The sequence below is a fragment of the Doryrhamphus excisus genome, linkage group LG12, assembly GCF_037039965.1.
Source record: "Doryrhamphus excisus strain RoL-2023G ecotype Guam linkage group LG12, RoL_Dexc_Guam_v1.1, whole genome shotgun sequence".
Classification (NCBI taxonomy): Eukaryota; Metazoa; Chordata; class Actinopteri; order Syngnathiformes; family Syngnathidae; genus Doryrhamphus; species Doryrhamphus excisus.
Window position 1 is genome coordinate 15356695 of NC_136368.1, and position 18953 is coordinate 15375647.

The 18953-nt window shown below is 42.4% G+C and overlaps 1 protein-coding gene across 13 annotated transcripts in view; it reads right to left on the reverse strand.

The window, feature by feature from the left end:
- The window catches only part of mycbp2 (MYC binding protein 2), a 56387-nt gene extending 37500 nt beyond the window's left edge, over positions 1–18887 (reverse strand). For 10 of the 13 annotated variants that reach the window (XM_058083132.2, XM_058083138.2, XM_058083137.2 and 7 more), the window contains exons 1-17: positions 18242–18887; positions 16117–16192; positions 9584–9799; positions 8628–8781; positions 8352–8548; positions 7026–7268; positions 6660–6731; positions 6472–6568; positions 6121–6194; positions 4462–4600; positions 4313–4389; positions 2907–3111; positions 2637–2801; positions 2405–2563; positions 1395–1599; positions 1170–1315; positions 666–776 (exon numbers count right to left, since the gene is read on the reverse strand). In XM_058083132.2, coding sequence (XP_057939115.2) covers positions 666–776; positions 1170–1315; positions 1395–1599; positions 2405–2563; positions 2637–2801; positions 2907–3111; positions 4313–4389; positions 4462–4600; positions 6121–6194; positions 6472–6568; positions 6660–6731; positions 7026–7268; positions 8352–8548; positions 8628–8781; positions 9584–9799; positions 16117–16192; positions 18242–18525 — 2620 coding nt within the window. In that variant the 5' untranslated portion in view covers positions 18526–18887. The remainder of the gene's footprint in view (positions 1–665; positions 777–1169; positions 1316–1394; positions 1600–2404; positions 2564–2636; positions 2802–2906; positions 3112–4312; positions 4390–4461; positions 4601–6120; positions 6195–6471; positions 6569–6659; positions 6732–7025; positions 7269–8351; positions 8549–8627; positions 8782–9583; positions 9800–16116; positions 16193–18241) is intronic. The other 3 variants (XM_058083133.2, XM_058083141.2, XM_058083129.2) reach the window with 1 other exon arrangement.
- Between the last annotated feature and the right edge of the window lie 66 nt (positions 18888–18953).

Genomic DNA, 18953 nt, shown 5'->3' on the forward strand with positions numbered 1-18953 from the left:
CATACAACAGAGCACCAATAAATCACTGTAATACACCGTGAATGAACCTATGAAATTATTTTTTTTGTGTTTTGGAATATTTTGACATTATTCCTTTGCTAGTCGTTAACGTTATTCTAGTAAACATACAAGTTGATTCTTGTCATATTTGGAATCCAATCTTTTAACATTTCAATCTTAGTCTCACAAAGTTACAGGTTTATTCTTGTAGGATTTGGACTTCAATGTTTTTTATATTCTCTGTTCTTTTGTATTCTCGCAATCTGTCAACTTAAATTCTGTAAATTTGCAATTGTTTCCCCTGTAATATTAGGACTGAAGTGATTATTTTTCTCAAAATTATGATTTTAGTATACTAACATTATTGTGATAGTTATAAAACTTTATTCTCACAATATTTCAGTGTTATTCTTGAATGTATAGCCAAAATTAGAATAATAATTATATTACTTTTTCCTCAATATATTACCTTTTCAGTGTGGCGCCTTGTTGCAATAGTTTTGACTGTGGGACAAGCAATAGTCCTTTCAGGGCATATGAATTAAAACCAGGAAGATCCACTTTATGAACTGTAACAGGTGTCAAATGCGTCTAACCAACGCAGAATGGACAAATAACAACCTGACGTGAACAGTCGTCTCCATCTGTCTAGATCAGATTCCTACCTCGTCCCTCCTCCAGCCTGTGTCGGCGGTTGATTCTTTGTCGTTTCTCCTCTTGACGGATCTGAATGTGCTCCTCGATGTTCACTCCTGGAGGGGGAGGGACAGGTACAGCTGATAACAAAAACAAAAAGGGAGGGGATGCAGCAGGCAGGCAGGCAGGCAGGCCAGACAGATGCAGGTGGGGGGGCAGAGGAGGAGCAAGACACACATCAATGAATGAATGACGATGGAGAGACAAGCAATGACTCCGCACAACATGGGTAACAAAATACAAACATCGGTGACACAGCCACGTAAAATGCAGAATAAAAGCAACAAGCATAGAGCAAAGGCAGCTGCTTAGACACTAAATAGTGTTCAAATAATGTACATTTCCTCTTGTTGGCTTAGAGATGCATGTATGTTAGCAATGTGTGAATACTACGGTAATGCAAGTGATGGTACAGGTGAGAAGGACTTCTTTTGTGAATGATAGGACAAAGTTTAGATAGATTTTGCACTTACCTAGCAAGAGGTCCAACGGGATCATCTCCTTGACTGCATCAAATATGCCTCTCTGTCTGGCCTCCTGACCATCCAGCTCCCTGGCACACGCCTTGCAACATCCACATGCTGAGCACCCGGACTCTCCAGACCCACAACCACAGATACTAGTGCAGAATTTTTTTTTGGAAAGTTTACCAAAAAGGAACAAGATAACTTGAAAGAATTGCCTGTGTGTCCTCTTACCCTCCTGGTACTCTATCAGGCCGTCCACTGCTGACACAGCTGGCACCGTAGCCCGTGCAGTCCCCGCACACGGTGCAAACCATACACTGGTCCAGCTTCCATTTGTGCATGCCAGGCTGACACATCATGCTCTTCTCTTCCTTCTCCTCCAGCTCGTCCTCCAGGTCCTCATCCATAGCTGTGGCCATGTTCTCCACGCCGAACGCTGCAAGCACGCACGCCAATGATGTTGTTATTTAACTGTATGATGCCATGTATCCACCAAGCACTTTGAGACGGTAGAGCGTTTTCACTTGACATTGACAGCATACAAGACAATTTGTTCTATAATAAGCAAGTTTTTCAATCACCCTCTTGTCCTTGATCATTGGAATTTGGTCTGGACTGTGCAGCTTTGACTACTGATGAATTGCATCTTGACGCAATTGAGGCAAAATTTAAATTATTTGAAACTGGCTGTGGTGGCACGGCGGTCGAGTGGTTAGCGCGCAGACCTCACAGCTAGGAGACCAGGGTTCAATTCCACCCTCGGCCATCTCTGTGTGGAGTTTGCATGTTCTCCCCGTGCATCCCCCGTGGGTTTACTCCGGTTTCCTCCCACATTCCAAAAACATGCTAGGTTAATTGGCGACTCCAAATTGTCCATAGATATGAGTGTGAATGGTTGTTTGTCTATATGTGCCCTGTGGCTGGCGACCAGTTCAGGGTGTACCCCGCCTCTCGCGCAAAGACAGCTGGCATAGGCTCCAACACCCCCCGCGACCCTCGTGAGGAAAAAGCGGTAGAAAATGAATGAATGAATAACGAACAACATAATGCTCAATTTTTTTCAATATAACGCTGGCCGGGAAACAGGAGTTCTGAACATTCACAGAGAAATTCTCACTGAAAATAATACTGGATGATTAATTTCAGCCATGTTTTATCAAAAATACAGTGAAATGTCTCTTATCGGTTCTGTTAAAAAGAGAAGAGTATCGAGTTGAAAACCAGGCCTAACGTTTGCTCACCTTTGCCTGCCTGGCTCATGGCTCCTGTGTCTCTGCCACACTGGCCCTTGTTGTTCACCCCAAAAGTCCACACTTCCCCACTCTTGGTCAGGACACATGTGTGGGCCTTTCCCATGGCAACCTGAGTCACAAAGTGGCCTTTCAGGTCTGTCACTTGACCTGTGGAAAAGCAAAGGATGTTTGAACGCTGCAACTCTACAACATCAGCGAGGGGAACCTCGTAAAGACATACAAGTGCTGTCGCTGTAAATGGCGTCCTTTCCAAACATGTAGAGCTCGCCATCCTTGGTGATGATGCTGCTGCTGCCGTTGTTGCACGCCGTGTACACTGCTGTCTTGGTCTCTAATTTGATCATCTTCTTGGGCTTGTAGGGTTTGGGTTGCCGGCGGCTTTTAGCTGGAAGTGGTAGGAGAGAGAATGACACATCATCACTTTAATTCTGTTATCTCGTCTCATCTGATTTGTCACGGCCTATAAATGTGAGGATGAAATCTCTCATACTGGACTCTCCATCCTCTCCTTTGCTCGCTGAGCCGGTGAAGAAGACGCTTCCATCTTCAGCCACTAAAAGTGCGTGGGACCCATCATGGCCAACGGAGAACTGAAGGATCTTGGGAGATTTTGTGACAGGAAGTTCCACCCATTTGCCCGCTGAAGGTCCTCCCTGCTTTATACCGAGGCTTTGATACTTTCCTGTGTAGTAGATCTGTGATGATAATGAAACATGTTGTTATTAATCTTTTGCTTAAACATTTATTCATTTTCTACCGCTTATCCTCACAAGGGTTTCACGTCAAAAGCAAGAATAAGCATATTTATATTGGTACAGGTATATTTGCAAAATGTATATTGTGCAATACAATCATACAGTACTTGTAATCAAAGACCTGCAGTCTATGTTCTCATTCATTCATTCATTCCGTTTTCTACCGCTTTTTCCTCACGAGAGTCGCAGGGGTTGCTGGAGCCTATCCCAGCTGTCTTCGGGCGAGAGGCGGGGTACACCCTGGACTGGTCGCCAGCCAATCACAGAGCACATATACACAAACAACCATTCACACTCACATTCATACCTATGGAAAATTTGGAATCGCCAATTAACCTAGCATATTTTTGGAATGTGGGAGGAAACCGCAGTACCCGGAGAAAACCCACGCATGCACGGGGAGAACATGCAAACTCCACAAATAGAGATGGCCGAGGGTGGAATTGAACCCTGGTCTCCTAGCTGTGAGGTCTGCGTGCTAACCACTCGATCGCCGTGCAGCTCTGTCTATGTTCTCATGTACTCCAAATCATGAATAAAGTTAAAAGAAGTTGTCATACTTATTAATTAACTCATAATTAACACCCAGTCCTCTTTTGTGTTTATGTAATTAACAGCCCCGACTACAATCTGAGCATTTATGGTATTTCTTCCGCTAAGGTGTCTTTACAGATAAGATGAGTGTTAGCAAAATGATGGGCCTCTATAAGGACAAAGAAATGATCAACATGTAAACTGGCCCTCATCTTTTTATCTGGCCAAGCCGTACATTGCACCACACCCGCCACACAGAAGCAGTGAAACACACCCTTCACATACTCCTGGCGACTACATATTTAGCATGGTGTGAGTGGGGCATTTCTCACACTTGGCTACTAAAACTACAACACCGTGCAGTGGAGCAAACTATAAACACCATAATGAACATATTATGAAATGAATATATGCCTGACAGTGGCAACATAAATTAAGCATTACTGCCCTTGTAAAGGTAGATTTCTATAATTATATTTTGTACATGTTGTTGTGGCGAGTTTATATACAGTGGCAGTCACATTTTGGACACACTTCCTCAAGCCATTGAATGAGAGGATGTTCAAGCTTTTGACTGGCATTGCCTCAGACTAGAATACACGCTCACCTTCCCGGAAGCCGTCTTCATCAGCGCAAACTCCCTGCCAGCTCCGAGCAATGCCGCCTCCTCATCAAAGCCTGTGCCTGAGGAATCAATATAGAGCATGTGGAAACATGGTGCATACAGTATTTAAAAAGAAAAAAAAAAACACTCACTGATGATGTGAAGATCCTTCTCGAGGTCAAAGAGGGAGATGCCGCAAGCATGGAGACACTTCCTGGCCAGCTTCAGCTGCAGTTCCTGCTGCAGACTCGGGTCTGAGCTCATGGTGTAGATGCGCACCACAAAGCCATCCTGTGAGATGGCAATTGCAAAACACAACATTGCTACTTGCTTGTATTTATATAGCTACAGAATATAAATACACATTGTATACAGTAGATCCCCGTCCCCCATTTCATGAATAACAAATAAATGAGTACTTGAGACACACGTACATTTTTTTTACACTAATAAATCCTGGATTATACTGCTGTGTCAAGACACCATGACACACTACATCTGCTCGCTCCTCCCCCTCCAAACTTAGTCTGATGTTGATGCGCTCCTCACGACTGAATGGAAAGTGAGTCGCAGTCTAACCTAAACATGCTAGTCAGGCTAGTGCTACAACCGCAAGCAGCTAGCGGTCGTACGCAGGCCGCCGAGTCTAGCTGTTGAAAATGCGATTCTCCAAGCAGTGTCTCCATAATCCAGACTGCTTGCCTGTTTTAATTCCAGTAATGACTTACAATCATATATTAACTCGTGTTCACCCCGCTGCAAGTTTTAAGGCCAGATTGTAACAAGTTGACACTAGAAGGTAGGTGTTTCCATTGCCACACAAGACGCTGCCATCTTGCACTGACGTCATAACGTTATGCTTTATTATTATTAACAAATTATTGTGAATGATATTTGTTTTCTGCAGAATTAAAACTGTCTTTTTTGGAGTAAAATTTTTTTTTTTTTTTACAAACATCTGCAAATGTGGGTTTGAGAATGCTGATTTGTGAATATACAGAGAGACACTATTTAAGTGGCTGAAAACAACAAATGGGATAAATGTGACGACAACCATAGCACCAGAAATATTGTTTTGAGGTGTGAGAATGGGTGTGTCCAAGAAGTGCAACTAATTAACTAAATATCACAAAGCTAGGTGACAGTTTCACTCAGCAAACATCATGTTGTTCATTTTTCAAAAGGTGAGTGGTTTTACTTAATTTAAATTTTCGGTTTGCTGTTCCTGAAACTTAACAAAAAAAAATCATATAGAGACACTATTTTTCCAGTATGTAGCTTATTCATATGTATCTTTTAAAATGTATTTGGAAATGTTATAGAATTTCTATGTTTATGAAGTCTGTTTTAGACGAGATATCACCATTCAATATTTGGCAGGCAAAACGGGTATCCAAAAAAAAAAAAAATATATATATATATATATGCAAAGCAACCCACTTGATTTGCTTAAAACTAATCTGCAACCATGGAGGCAGCCTGCTACAGTGGCAGTTATATGGATTTCACGTGTCCCCTCCTCCCAACGCGGATGGCTCATGTGCTTACATAGATAGCTTGTGACATTAAAATTGGCGACTACTCAACATGCATTGTCGCTATCCCTCGTGCAACACAATAGAACAGCTTTCTCTGGATTATAAATGATGGCATTATAGACGAGGAGAGGCTTTGCACTGCCGGGGAATTAAAATCCATGTAATTTAGTTTCAGTCATAATAAAGTAATACTCTACAGGAGTCCCAGCTCGGTTAGTATTCATTACAAATGTAAAGGAACTAGGGCAGTGGTTTAGTGTGCCCTACACTCACATCTTTGCAGGCTGCTATTTGGTTAATGTGCTCTCCGTCCGTGAAGAGTATATTCTGTCCATCTGAGTGTTGACCTGTGCAGAGAGAGGAAGGTGACTGTCAATACATGCAATGTATTGCTGAACAAATGTTATAAGAATCTAATTCAATATGACATTAGCTTTCTTAAATATCTCAGATTGAAAAGCAATAAAAAATGTGCTTCTTGCTGTGAGAATTGCAATAATTCTTTGAACATTAGTAAAGAATGGAGTCTGATGGAGTGCTGGCAGTAAAAATTCCACAAAAGCAGTGTGCATGGCAGACTTTCAGTGAAATAAATTGAGCAAAAAATGAACATTATCTCCATACCTGGCATGGTGACCGCCCCTTCAGGTTCCAGTGTCTCAGGGTTGATCTTGATGGCCGACATACTGTGGTTGCTTGTGTCCCGATACAGCAAGTAGCCCTACGGAGACAGGACAAACATGCAGCTTATGAATCATTTCTATTGCATCAAACTGGATGATCTTAAATCAATAAAGGTCTGCCAAGGTTACCTGAGCAAAGCCCAGCCACGACCTCTTTTCTGTTCGATTCCTGATGCGAGACGTGGAGTTGTAAACATGACCCTACAGTGTAAAAAAAAAATACAAATAAAAATCACACATCAACCAGCAAACACTAACAAGCATGTGACGATTCAGAATCACAATTCAAACTAATCTTTCTGGAAATAACATGCATATAAAATCATACAGTATCCAAGTAATTAACTAATTAACTATATTTTTCTGTGTTCTGGAGGGATTTTGCCATGTTTCTGTGATGCCACAAGAGTGATAAACAAAGACAAAAATGTGATGGCAACCATAGAACACAAAATGGAAGCTATTGCGACGTAGGAAAATGGTTTTCCTACATACCCTGACAGTGCCGCTGTAGCCGGAGCCCACTTTGTAGATTCCATCCTTGCAGAGCAAGTAGAGAAATGAGCCGTCGGTCTGCAGGAGGCAGCGCTCATCCTCGTCGATGGTGACACCTTTCAGCACCCATTTGTTCATCAAGGCTGCGCGCTTGATGCCATTTCCGAACCATTCCTGGATTTGGATCTTTCCCACCAGAACGGCCTGCACACTTCTCTGCAGGGCGTTCAGTATTGTGGGCACCTAGGGGTGGGGACACATTTGTAAAGGTTATATACCATATGTGTACTTTCACGAATAAAATGGCAAAGTGAACTAAAATACAAATATGAGGCAATCAATGATGTTCAACATGTATTCTACACTGGTCAGTCAGTACTGTTACATTTTTGACACAAAAGTGCTAGACTTGATCCCAGAACAACAGGCCTTTATTACAGGTTTGAAACGTTAGGCACAAGAACGCCAATAACAATCTCTACTAAATATGTCTTAAATGGCCTATTTTCTCTTATTATGTCTAAAATATTGGGTAATACAAGTGCAAAGCTGACTATAGGGGTCTCAATAATATCTAATAATGTATATTGCCATAAACAAGTTTTCTATACAATATTTGATTTATAAATAAGGAATCCTAATTCCCGGAACAAATTTGAGAGTTTTGTGAGATATTGTATTTAGTTGCATTATGGGATGTCATTCGTTGAAGGAAATGAAACTTCTCACTATAAGATCCGACGTGGACTACGAGTTTCCCCTCACTGCGCTCAACAACATTACCACAGCATTTATTGCACACACACACACACACACACACACACACAAAGAGAAATGTAGAATGCATAAGAAAACACTTCCCGCCCTCTTGCCTGCCTCATTCTGTGATGACTCATGAGTCTGGTCAGGGCTTTAAAGTTGTGTTGTTTTGAGTGGGTGACACTAAATTAGGTACACCTGCAATAATCTAAGAAGACAAGCGCAATTGTAGTTATCTTTGTGCAGATGTGCCTAATATTGGAAAACAAAGTAGGCAGAAGAGAGACAAACAAAGGACCGGAGATTTGGCAGAAAAGCTCATCAGGCATGGTAAACTAATTAGGGAGGAGACTTGGAGAGGTCTGACATTTAGCAAAACGCAATTTGGACTGTCCTGACCAAATTGCTCTGAAGAAACGCATGAAGCAGCGACAGATCCTTTCCTGCCTCTGTATAACGACGTGTAACCAAACCTACGTTACTTTGCAGCTGCTGCTTGGTAAAACATTTTGTGATGTTATCACAACATTATGCTTTCAGTATGAGTGCACCAGAGCTGTCAGTCACCTGTATCGTCTGGCAAGCATGACTGCCGTTGTTGGTGAGGATGGCGGAGACAGCCTGCAGGATTTTGCCAGTGTCCCCCCAGGACACAACCAGGCTGAAGAGGCAGGCGCAAGACAAAGCAGTGATGGCCTGTCCTGTTGGGTCGTTTGGCCCAGTGCTTCGGACTGTGGTCTCCAAGAGCAGCTGGAAAAGGGACTCTGCGGGGGAACAACATAACACAGGTTTACGTACAGAAACCTAAATTCAACATCTGATTTGTGCGAGGCTCTTCCTTACCCAGCACGTCGGGAGGCTCAGTCTGGAATCCCTCAGGCTGTTGCCCCTGAAGCATGTCCAACAAGGCCTGCAGACTACGCAGGCATAGCGAGGGGTGCGAGAAGCGAGTCTCCTTTATCAGCTCGAAGACGCCGCACAGGCCTATGCCAATTATCTGTGCAGGAGAAAATAAATTGGAGATTAAATCTGTCAAGGTGGGTGAGTCACAAAGAGAGCAGGTCCTATTTATAGACTAGATTGCGGTTCGGCATTCGCTCCACTGCATATTCGTGGATTCCTTTTCTCTGTTTTAAATTGTAATTTTTTTTGTAATTGTAATGATAACTTAAAATATAAAGCTGTTTTCATGGCGCTATCTACAAGAGAAAAAGAGTGCTGCAGTTATGAATACAGTAGGGGGCACTGTCACAAAACGAGATGATAAACAAGACTGGGTTAAGCATTTATGAACATAGAGATGGCTAAATGAACAAAAATACACAAATAAGGCATTCAGAGGCACATTTAAAGACGAGAGTATTGGTGTGTTGTGTAGCTCTGAGCTGTTGTTAGAGTGGGGGCTACAGACGGCAGTGACGTTCTGCATGCCGGGTTAGCACTAGCTTTTAGGTAATACAGGATTTAAACAAATGAATGGCAGTGGGATGAAATACAGGAAGTTACATTCTGTGTGAATTGCAGGCATAAGAATTAGTGGGCCATAGCTAGCAACTGACAGCATCTCCACCCACATTAGACTGGTAGCTCCTAGTGAATAGAAATCAAGAGCATCAAAGCAAATTGTGGGACAGGAAAGGTTGTTAATCCTCCTGATGGGGCTTAAAAACATCAAGTGTGGTGATATGAAGTCATAGAATACAGTAAGGTAATAAAAAAAAGGTAAGGCCCATGAGGATGATAAAGCTCCAAGATAAAGAGCTCGGGTTCAGTCATGTATAACGATAAGAGCGTCCTACCTTTGGCAGTTTGATGGCCGGCTCGCGGTATTCCTCCTCCTCCTCGCTGTCGGAGTCGCCACTCTGCACCGAGCTCCTGGAGGCCAGCGCCAGCGAGGTCTCCCGCTGCTGCCATTCTAGCACACAGTGGCGCACGTTGCAGTAGACGTTGAATGCTGACGGGTTACTGTGCAGCTTGATGTCAGGTATGCAGAGGGCACCATCAAAACCCTCGGTCTGTAGAAGCGACATGAGGAAGTGGTCAGTCGGGTCAAGAAAGATTGCGTTGTCGTTTCAAGCAACATTAGCTAAACAACGCACTTAATGTGTGGCTCCAAACCTGCCTGGCGCACTACCGTTTCCATATTATGTGTATTATCATTCACAGTGGTGATGCCACAGCTCACAGTCTGGTTGACCTTACTATTAAGATTACGGTCACATTTCCAGAATGCTGCCCCCTTTTGGCTTGGAGACATGAATGATGAGGCATTGAGAATTAAACGAAGCACTTTTACAGTGGAGTGGCCATTAAATAATAATTAAGATGAGCGAACTGAATGGTTAGCGTTCTCCACTGAGGCAGCAATTTTAACCACAGTCCTCCGGTAAGGAGATTCATTGTTCACTACCACCTCTTGTTGCCCTTTGGGTATTACCATCACAGGGGGTGATGTCAGCTGCTTGGGAGAGGGTTGGAAAGAGGTCATTCATACTCTCTTCAAAGAAACAGGGGGAATATTAGTTCCCCTCCCATCTAGCAGGGTGTTACGCCTGAAGCAGTTAGTGTACACTTAAAGAGCTTTGGAAGGCATGAAACACAAGGACATTTGTTAAAGAATAGGAAGAATGAGGAATGAAGGTCCAGACACCGTGTAGGATGTGGTTCAACTTTACATCGGTTTACATTTCCAAAAAATTTTTTACCACAGGAAAGAATGGAAATAGACCGAATCTATTGCAGGGTCAAACTGTCCTCCATTTCCTTTTTTTAAATATATTTTCATACCTCTTGAAATGGACATTGGTAAAAAAAAAAAAAAAAAAAAAAAGGTATCAGTATTCTCATTGGTTCATACAGTGAAGAAAATAAGTATTTGAACACCCTGCTATTTTGCTATTTCTCCCACTTAGAAATCATGGAGGGGTCTGAAATTTTCATCGTAGGTGCATGTCCACTGTGAGAGAGATAAACTAAAAAGAAAAATCCAGAAATCACAATGCATGATTTTTTAACAATTTATTTGTGTGATACAGCTGCAAATAAGTATTTGAACACCTGTGTATCATCTAGAATTCTGACCCTGAAAGACCTGTTAGTCTGCCCATTAGAAGTCCACCTGCACTCCATGTATCATCCTGAATCAGATGCACCTGTTTGAGGTCGTTAGCTGCATAAAGACACCTGTCCACCCCATACAATCAGTAAGACTTTAACTTGTAACATGGCGAAGACCAAAGAGCTGTCCAAAGACACCAGAGACAAAATTGTACACCTCCACAAGGCTGGAAAGGGCTACGGAGCAATTACCAAGCAGCTTGGTGAAAAAAGGTCCACTGTTGGAGCTATCATTAGAAAATGGAAGAAGCTAAACATGACGGTCAATCTCAATCGGAGTGGAGCCCCATGCAAGATATCACCTCGTGGGGTCTCAATGATTCTAAGAAAGGTGAGCAATCAGCCCAGAACTACACGACAGGACTTGGTCAATGACCTGAAAAGAGCTGGGACCACCGTTTCCAAGGTTACTGTAGGTAATACACTAAGACGTCATGATGTGAAATCATGCATGGCACGAAAGGTTCCCCTGCTTAAACCAGCACATGTCAAGGCCCGTCTTAAGTTTGCATATGACCATTTGGATGATACAGAGGAGTCATGGGAGAAAGTTTTATGGTCAGATGAGACCAAAATAGAACTTTTTGGTCATAATTCCAATAAGCGTGTTTGGAGGAAGAAGAATGAAGAGTACAATCCGAAGAACACCATCCCTACTGTGAAGCATGGGGGTGGTAGCATCATGCTTTGGGGGTGTTTTTCTGCACATGGGACAGGACGAGTGCACTGCATTAAAGAGAGGATGACTGGGGCCGTGTATTGTGAGATTTTGGGGAACAACCTCCTTCCCTCTGTCAGAGCATTGAAGATGGGTCGTGGCTGGGTCTTCCAACACGACAACGACCCGAAGCACACAGCCAGGAAAACCAAGGAGTGGCTCCGTAAGAAGCATATCAAGGTTCTAGCATGGCCCAGCCAGTCTCCAGACCTGAACCCAATCGAAAATCTTTGGAGGGAGCTCAAACTCCGTGTTTCTCAGCGACAGCCCAGAAACCTGACTGATCTAGAGAAGATCTGTGTGGAGGAGTGGGCCAAGATCCCTCCTGCAGTGTGTGCAAACCTGGTGAAAAACTACAGGAAACGTTTGACCTCTGTAATAGCAAACAAAGGCTACTGTACCAAATATTAACATTCATTTTCTCAGGTGTTCAAATACTTATTAGCAGCTGTATCACACAAATAAATTGTTAAAAAATCATGCATTGTGATTTCTGGATTTTTCTTTTTAGTTTATCTCTCTCACAGTGGACATGCACCTACGATGAAAATTTCAGACCCCTCCATGATTTCTAAGTGGGAGAAATAGCAAAATAGCAGGGTGTTCAAATACTTATTTTCTTCACTGTATATTGAGTTATAGCAGTCACTGCTGCCATAACAGGCGGGCCCTGGGCTTTGACTGGTTGATCTAATGAGTTATGGTGAGTTATGCCCCCGCCCCATCATTGTTCAACAACTGCCACTGCCCGAGCAGTCCCAGCAGAAGCTGTAGTAATTCTACACTTCGTCAAATTTACTGAAGATTTGTCAAACCAACCAACAATCGCGGCATATGACTTCAAAACATGATATTAGCTTTCATTGTGGAAGTGCACTACTTTCTCACTACTACGCAACCTGCTGTTTACTGTTTCTTTCATCCTTTTCTCTACACATCTTAATAATAAATAATAATAATAATAATACATTTTATTTGCGTAGCGCTTTTCAAAATACTCAAAGACACTTTACAGAAGAATGGAGTTGAATAAAAGCAAGTAAACAGAGTAGAAGACACACCAAAATACAACATTCATTCGTTAATACACAGTTAAAACATGAGAAAAAGCAGGGCAGGGCATCTTGTACTAAGTGCCGCAGGCCAATAGGAAACAAACAAACAAACAAACGTGTTATGAATGGTCTTGAGGCAGCACTTTGGAGACCCCTCCTTTACTGCTTTATGTCAAGGTTGAGCACATGACCTGATGTCAACTTATTCAGCAACCACAATTTTGACGGTTAACCTCCTTTGTGGTGAGCGAATGACGGTAATTAAAGAGAGGCTGTGTTATTGGCGCTGGAACTAACTGATGTGTCACATATATTGCAAATATTGATCTGAAATCAAAGGAGAAGGTGTTTCAAAAGGTGGGCAGTATTTATGCTGTGAGCATAATACAGGCTTCAGAGACCTCAGAACTTAAACCATCAAAATGCAACAATATATGTACCTGGAGCATGTGGAGTGTATTCAAGGATCAAAGTGCATACAGAGTACAACAAATGCATATTTAGACACCTCTGGTTTAGTGTGTGAATCTATAAAAATTACCAAGACATCATGAGAAATTATGCAAAATTCATGGATGTCATCATGAAACTCCCCCACCTTGTCACAGTTTGAATGCAGCCCTGTGGGACACTGTGTTTATCTGCCCGGCACTCAGCACAGTGATGTCGGGATTCTCTGAAATGGCGAGTAGTATTTTACGGAAATGTACTGTACTTCCTAAGACAAAGTGCTTGAAAAGTAATTTTCCAGCTATTTAAGCAGCTCTAGTAGTAGCTTTTATGGTAAAAGGATGCTGCAACGGCTACTTATTTAGTCTGAAACTGTTTCTAATGGATAACACAGCATTATTAATCAAGCCTGCAGTACTACTAAAGCGGGCCTATATGCTCATTTTGTACCCTTTGTGTTGTGGACTCCTATAGAGCAGCTACACACGATAACCAACACAGAAAGCTTTCTCAATCTTCCAGAATCTCCACCTATTCCAGCTGTATTTCCTTGGATTTCCAAAACGGCTTTTAATTTATTATACCGATATGCAAGCCCACTCCTCTGTGATTGTTCCGCTCCCAAGCACTACAGCAAAGGACTACAACTTGTACCCAGGCACACCCATATAAGGAAGTCACTGACTTCTCACAAGGCTCACTGTGACGTCACTCTATGAAACCAAGCGTTCAGAGTCAAAGACATCTTTCAGAGCTCACTTTCAAATGCGCAAACCTCATTAACTGAAACTTTGCCATCGTTTAACACTCTAACAACATTTATAGGTCAGAAAAGTGGAAAAAAGCATATTAGGTCCGATTCAAGCCGTCCATTCCAGATTCCACTCCAACACTACCATCCAGCAGCAGCCTTTCTATTCATGATGCTGAACCCACGAGATCACAACAACTGCTTGTGCTAACCAGTTACGCAAGGAGTAGGAACGATGTCAGAAATGTGGCCGTATTTTCCTTGTTTCCCGTTGCACACAATTGTAGAGGTTTAAGTGTACGTTTCCGTTACGTCTCGTGGTGTCAAGCTTAAGATTTTAGTCTCAAAAGGCAACCATTTTGCAGCCTGGAGCCCTGATAATAATGGATAGCATTATAATTACACATGAATTTAATCAATAGTCAGTTTCAAAATAACGTTAAATATTTGGTCAAGTCATGTTTTAAAGGGAAAAAAAACATGAAGAGAAATGAAAATGTGAGCGAGCACTTTGACGACGGGGGCAAGGAGCAACCTAGAAGAGGTTATTTGACCTCTATGCAAATGCTTGGATCTTACCATGAATGCTAAAATTAATAGTCTCATCTAGTCAATGGGAACACCATCTACCAAAGTAAAACCAAATTACCATGTGGTAGAAGAAAGCTAAATATGCCTTTTCCTCTAATGCACTACAAATCATTATTTAAGTTCCAAAGTTGTTATACTGTATATAATGACTTTTCAAATTCCAGAAATAACAGCCTTTGCACTATAGGTAAATAAATGTCCCGGCTATAATTCAAACATATCGTAACTCTGCGCTTAATATAGAAACTGGATAGATTTTTGTCATGTTTGCACGCCTAACAATTACATTACATTGAACAACAGATCACTAGACATGAGAGCAGCAATCATCAGGGATACAGATGCTCTTGTTCTGACTCCACCACATGTCTGCATTATTAAAGAGACTGTCAAAGAAAGGGGGGAAACTGCTGAGACAATGTCAGTGAGAGTTCCCTGGCAGACTGAAAGCAGGGCACAGGACACACAAATGCAACATGATGACCATTACACGACCCACATTTTAAAGTCTACTTGCCTGCCTCCATCCATCCATCTTCTATCCCGCTTATCCTCATGCTGGAGCCTATCCCAGCTGTACTACACCATGGACTGGTCACCAGCCAATCACAGGGCACATATAGACAAACAACCATTCACACTCACATTCATACAATTTGGAGTCGCCAATGAACCTAACGTGCATGTTTATGGACTGTGGGACGAGAAAACCCACAACGAGACAGAACATGCAAACTCCTCACAGACATGCCGAGCGGGGAATCTAACCTTACCTGTGTGGCCTGCGTGCTAACCACAAATAGGTGCATCAGACACTCCGAAGACAATCTGGCGTTGAATACTAATTCATACAGGTGTCATCCTGCCTCAGTTGGAGCTCGGATAAGCTGGTGTCTTTTATACAGAACAGCAACACCAAAATAAGATGATATGGTGGAAAAATGTTGGCATTTACTGAAAGAGCCTACACGTGTACGCATACCTGACATTTCTCTCCCTCCAGTATAGTGGAATGTAAAATGCCATAAGCCACCTCATGCATGACCTCGGAAGACTTGTCAAAGAAAGGATTCCTATCTATTTTTGCTACGAGTATTCCAAAATCCACTTTATACTTGTAGGACAGCTAAAATGTTCAGATGCTACTTAAAGAGGTATTACGATGCGGACATCTTGACCCTGGAAAATATTTTTACCATTTCCATGACTTCCTGTGGGAATGAAAATGCTGGAACTATAAACAAATCACTGTCAAGAATGAAACTAATAATACAGTGCAATATTAGGCTTGTTTACATTATTATTAAGTCTTAGAATCAACATATTAACGTTCAATCTACAAGCAGAGGCAGCAAGCCATTGTCTCCCTCGTTCACTCAGACAAAGTGTCCCCTTTGGATGGAGGCAGTGGAGCCAGGCAACTGTTGCCGTGGAGATGAGCAACACATCAAGTCGCCCAGCAACAGACTGTGTTTTTGGATCGTGCTTTTCAGCATCACCTGAGGATGAGATGGTGGGCCAAAACCAGACAGACATTCTTTTTTTTTATCATTCTGTAGTCCTTCATCTATACCACTGTGCAAACTCACACCGATAGTCTGACACAATCAGTGTCTGCCGTACACCGAGTAACAATCAAATCTCTCTTACCTTTGTCCTCGATTTGACTTTGGACTTGACTTTTTGTCGTCTTTTCAGCTTTTTCTTACTTAAAGCCTTCTTCCCCCTGAAATAAATCAGAGTGAAAACAGTTTAATCGTAGAGGCATGTGTTTAAACAACATATGTACAAGCGCTCTATGAGCCACAAAGTGATTATGCTTATTTTGTCTTATGGCAACATTATTGAATGTTAACATAAAACTCTCAGCCTTAGAATCATCTTTGTTGTCCACAACAAAGATTAACTATTGTGTGTAACAACATATGCTCAGTAAATAAATGTTTAAAAAAAACACACAATTGTCAAATAATAAAACTGATTGACTTAATGAAAGAGTACAACATAATTACTGCTTTCTCAATTGATTGACACCTTCCGGAAGTATTGTTGAGGCAGAATGAGTGTATTACTTGGCAGCAACCTGCTGAGGCGTTGTTGAGTCAGTCTTAACTAGTGTCCTGTCTGAATTTAAAACTACAGAAAATTATTTAAATAGTGATATATCTCACTTATTTTTGTGCTTTCACAATTTAAAACAATACAAATAACATTACATTTCTGCATTTAACATGCATTTAATATTTTAATGATTAAATATATATTCATGAAATAATTTACTCCATTGTTGATAAAGGAAATGGAGTCAAACACACATGCCTGATTTCCAGTGTTAGTAAATGAAAGTACTGGTTCATTGCCATTTTTCTGTGTGGTGATAAAAATATGACTTTACTTTCTGTTTGAGTGACCTTTGCAACACAAGCATGTACATATAACACGCTTCTTGTGCCTTGGTCAATGGAAACGTCATATGAGACCACGGCTGTCCATGTACAATTTCCCCAATTTATCAAAAAAACTCCAACTCTAATCCAGTATCATTAAAAAAGTAATTAGTAGGATAGGGTCCCTTTAACTGTATTTTTGCTGATTTTCACTCAGCATTTTGTTGGCCGTAATAATGCATCGCCTGGTGACACTTGTACGTACATTGGACTCTAGTCAATTTTAACTGGACCAAAAATGACAATTGTGAAACCAGCCTTAAGGGATGAAAACATTACAGTGATTAAGAAAACATCGCAGAACATGTCCCATCATCCTGATAAAACAGAGCTAAAGTTCATTTCAGTTCATCCAGCATGTTTTTCCATTTCAGATTCTATGCTATATTGCTACAAATAAGTCATAATAGCTTGTGACATTGAAGGGTGGTTGATAACAATAACAACAAGAGCAGAGTGAGGGAGGGATGCTGCAATGACCCAGCTCCTCTCCAACCTGACTGACAATAAATGACGTAAGTCTAATAGCCTCTTGGCAAAAAAAGCCAGCCAGTTCAGATCACCCACCATCTTTATATTCACTCAAAACACGCAGCATGGTTCACCATACAGTGTCCTAGTGCGTTGACGCCCCACTTGTGTCACTGTCACAGTCGTGGGTCTCCACAATAGCCACTTTAGATGAGGAAGAGCTATGCTAGCTGGCTAGCCAGCCAGCGGCTAACGAAATAGTGACGCCGTTGGGCCCAAACCAACAACAATGGACACGACTCTTGTAAAAATTAACTTTAGGGTATATGTTGAGAATCACCGTATATATTCAGTGGGATGAGGTTGTGTCGTTGCAGCCAACTGGCGAATAAAATGCCTAACGGTGCTGCCGTGACAGCTGAAGCTTAGCCACCTAGCTTCAACGTAAACCCAAAGGTGCGCTTTGTTAATTATATTGTCACAGCCCGAGCGGGTGGTGATATTTACTTGGGAATTAAATAAAATAGCAATTGTTCGAAGCAAGGGGGGTCACTGGGACTGTAACCGAACCGGGGGGACGTCAGGACTTCGAGGAGGCTAAGGAAGTGCTGGATGAAATGCTACCTAGCACTCTGACCCCACCGGGAGTGTAGCCCCCCTCCTCAAAACAGTGCACCTCCTGAGTGCTTTATTTATTTATTTTTTTAGCTAATGCGACAGTGTCTCATATAATGCAAGCTAGTCTGGCTTATAATAACATACATAGCAGCTAGCTACCTTCGGCTAACGACAGCTGTGTGTGGTAATATTAGCTTAGCTGAAGCTATCCATTAACATCCAAATATTACCCTACTCACCTTCCTTGATTTATCCCTTGCTCTTTATCGTTGATGGCAGTCGTGTAAATCCTCCTGTACCTTTCCGCCAGGGCTCTCCCTGAGAGCAAAAGCTGGTACCGAGTCCGACAGTCAGACTGGGCTCCGGGCGTCGGACAGGGACCCATGCCCGGCCCAATGGTGGAGAGATCGGCTCCTAGTCCGTACATGACCCGGACACCCAGCCCCATCGACGGCGACGAGGAAGGCACAATCCCCCCACAGGCGGCGGCCGCGGCTGCCGCTGCCGCAGCGGCACACATCATCGTTTTGGAGCACAATGCATAAACCGGGCGGCGAAATATAAAACAGATAGATCACATCCGGCCATCGGGTACAAAAAAAATCAACGAATTGTTAAATCCACCGCACCTCTATACTGTGTCCGTTTAATGCTGCAGGAAATTGCACGAATATGTCCGGGATCGAAGCTTGTTATCTGGGCTAAATCAGCGACCGGTCGTCCGATTGGCACAAGCTTCTTCTTCTACGCTACAAGGACATTTGCAATATAATGGCAAAAATAACGCGATCGCTTCTATTTGTCCCTTGGAAATGTGTTGACCCCCGAGAGGCAGCACCCTCAGATGGTCTGCCATCTTAGCTCCATCATCATCATCATCATCCTCCCTCCCCCTCCTCCCTGTACCGTGCTGCGTAGCATGTGAGCCTGAACACTTCAGTGTCATTATTA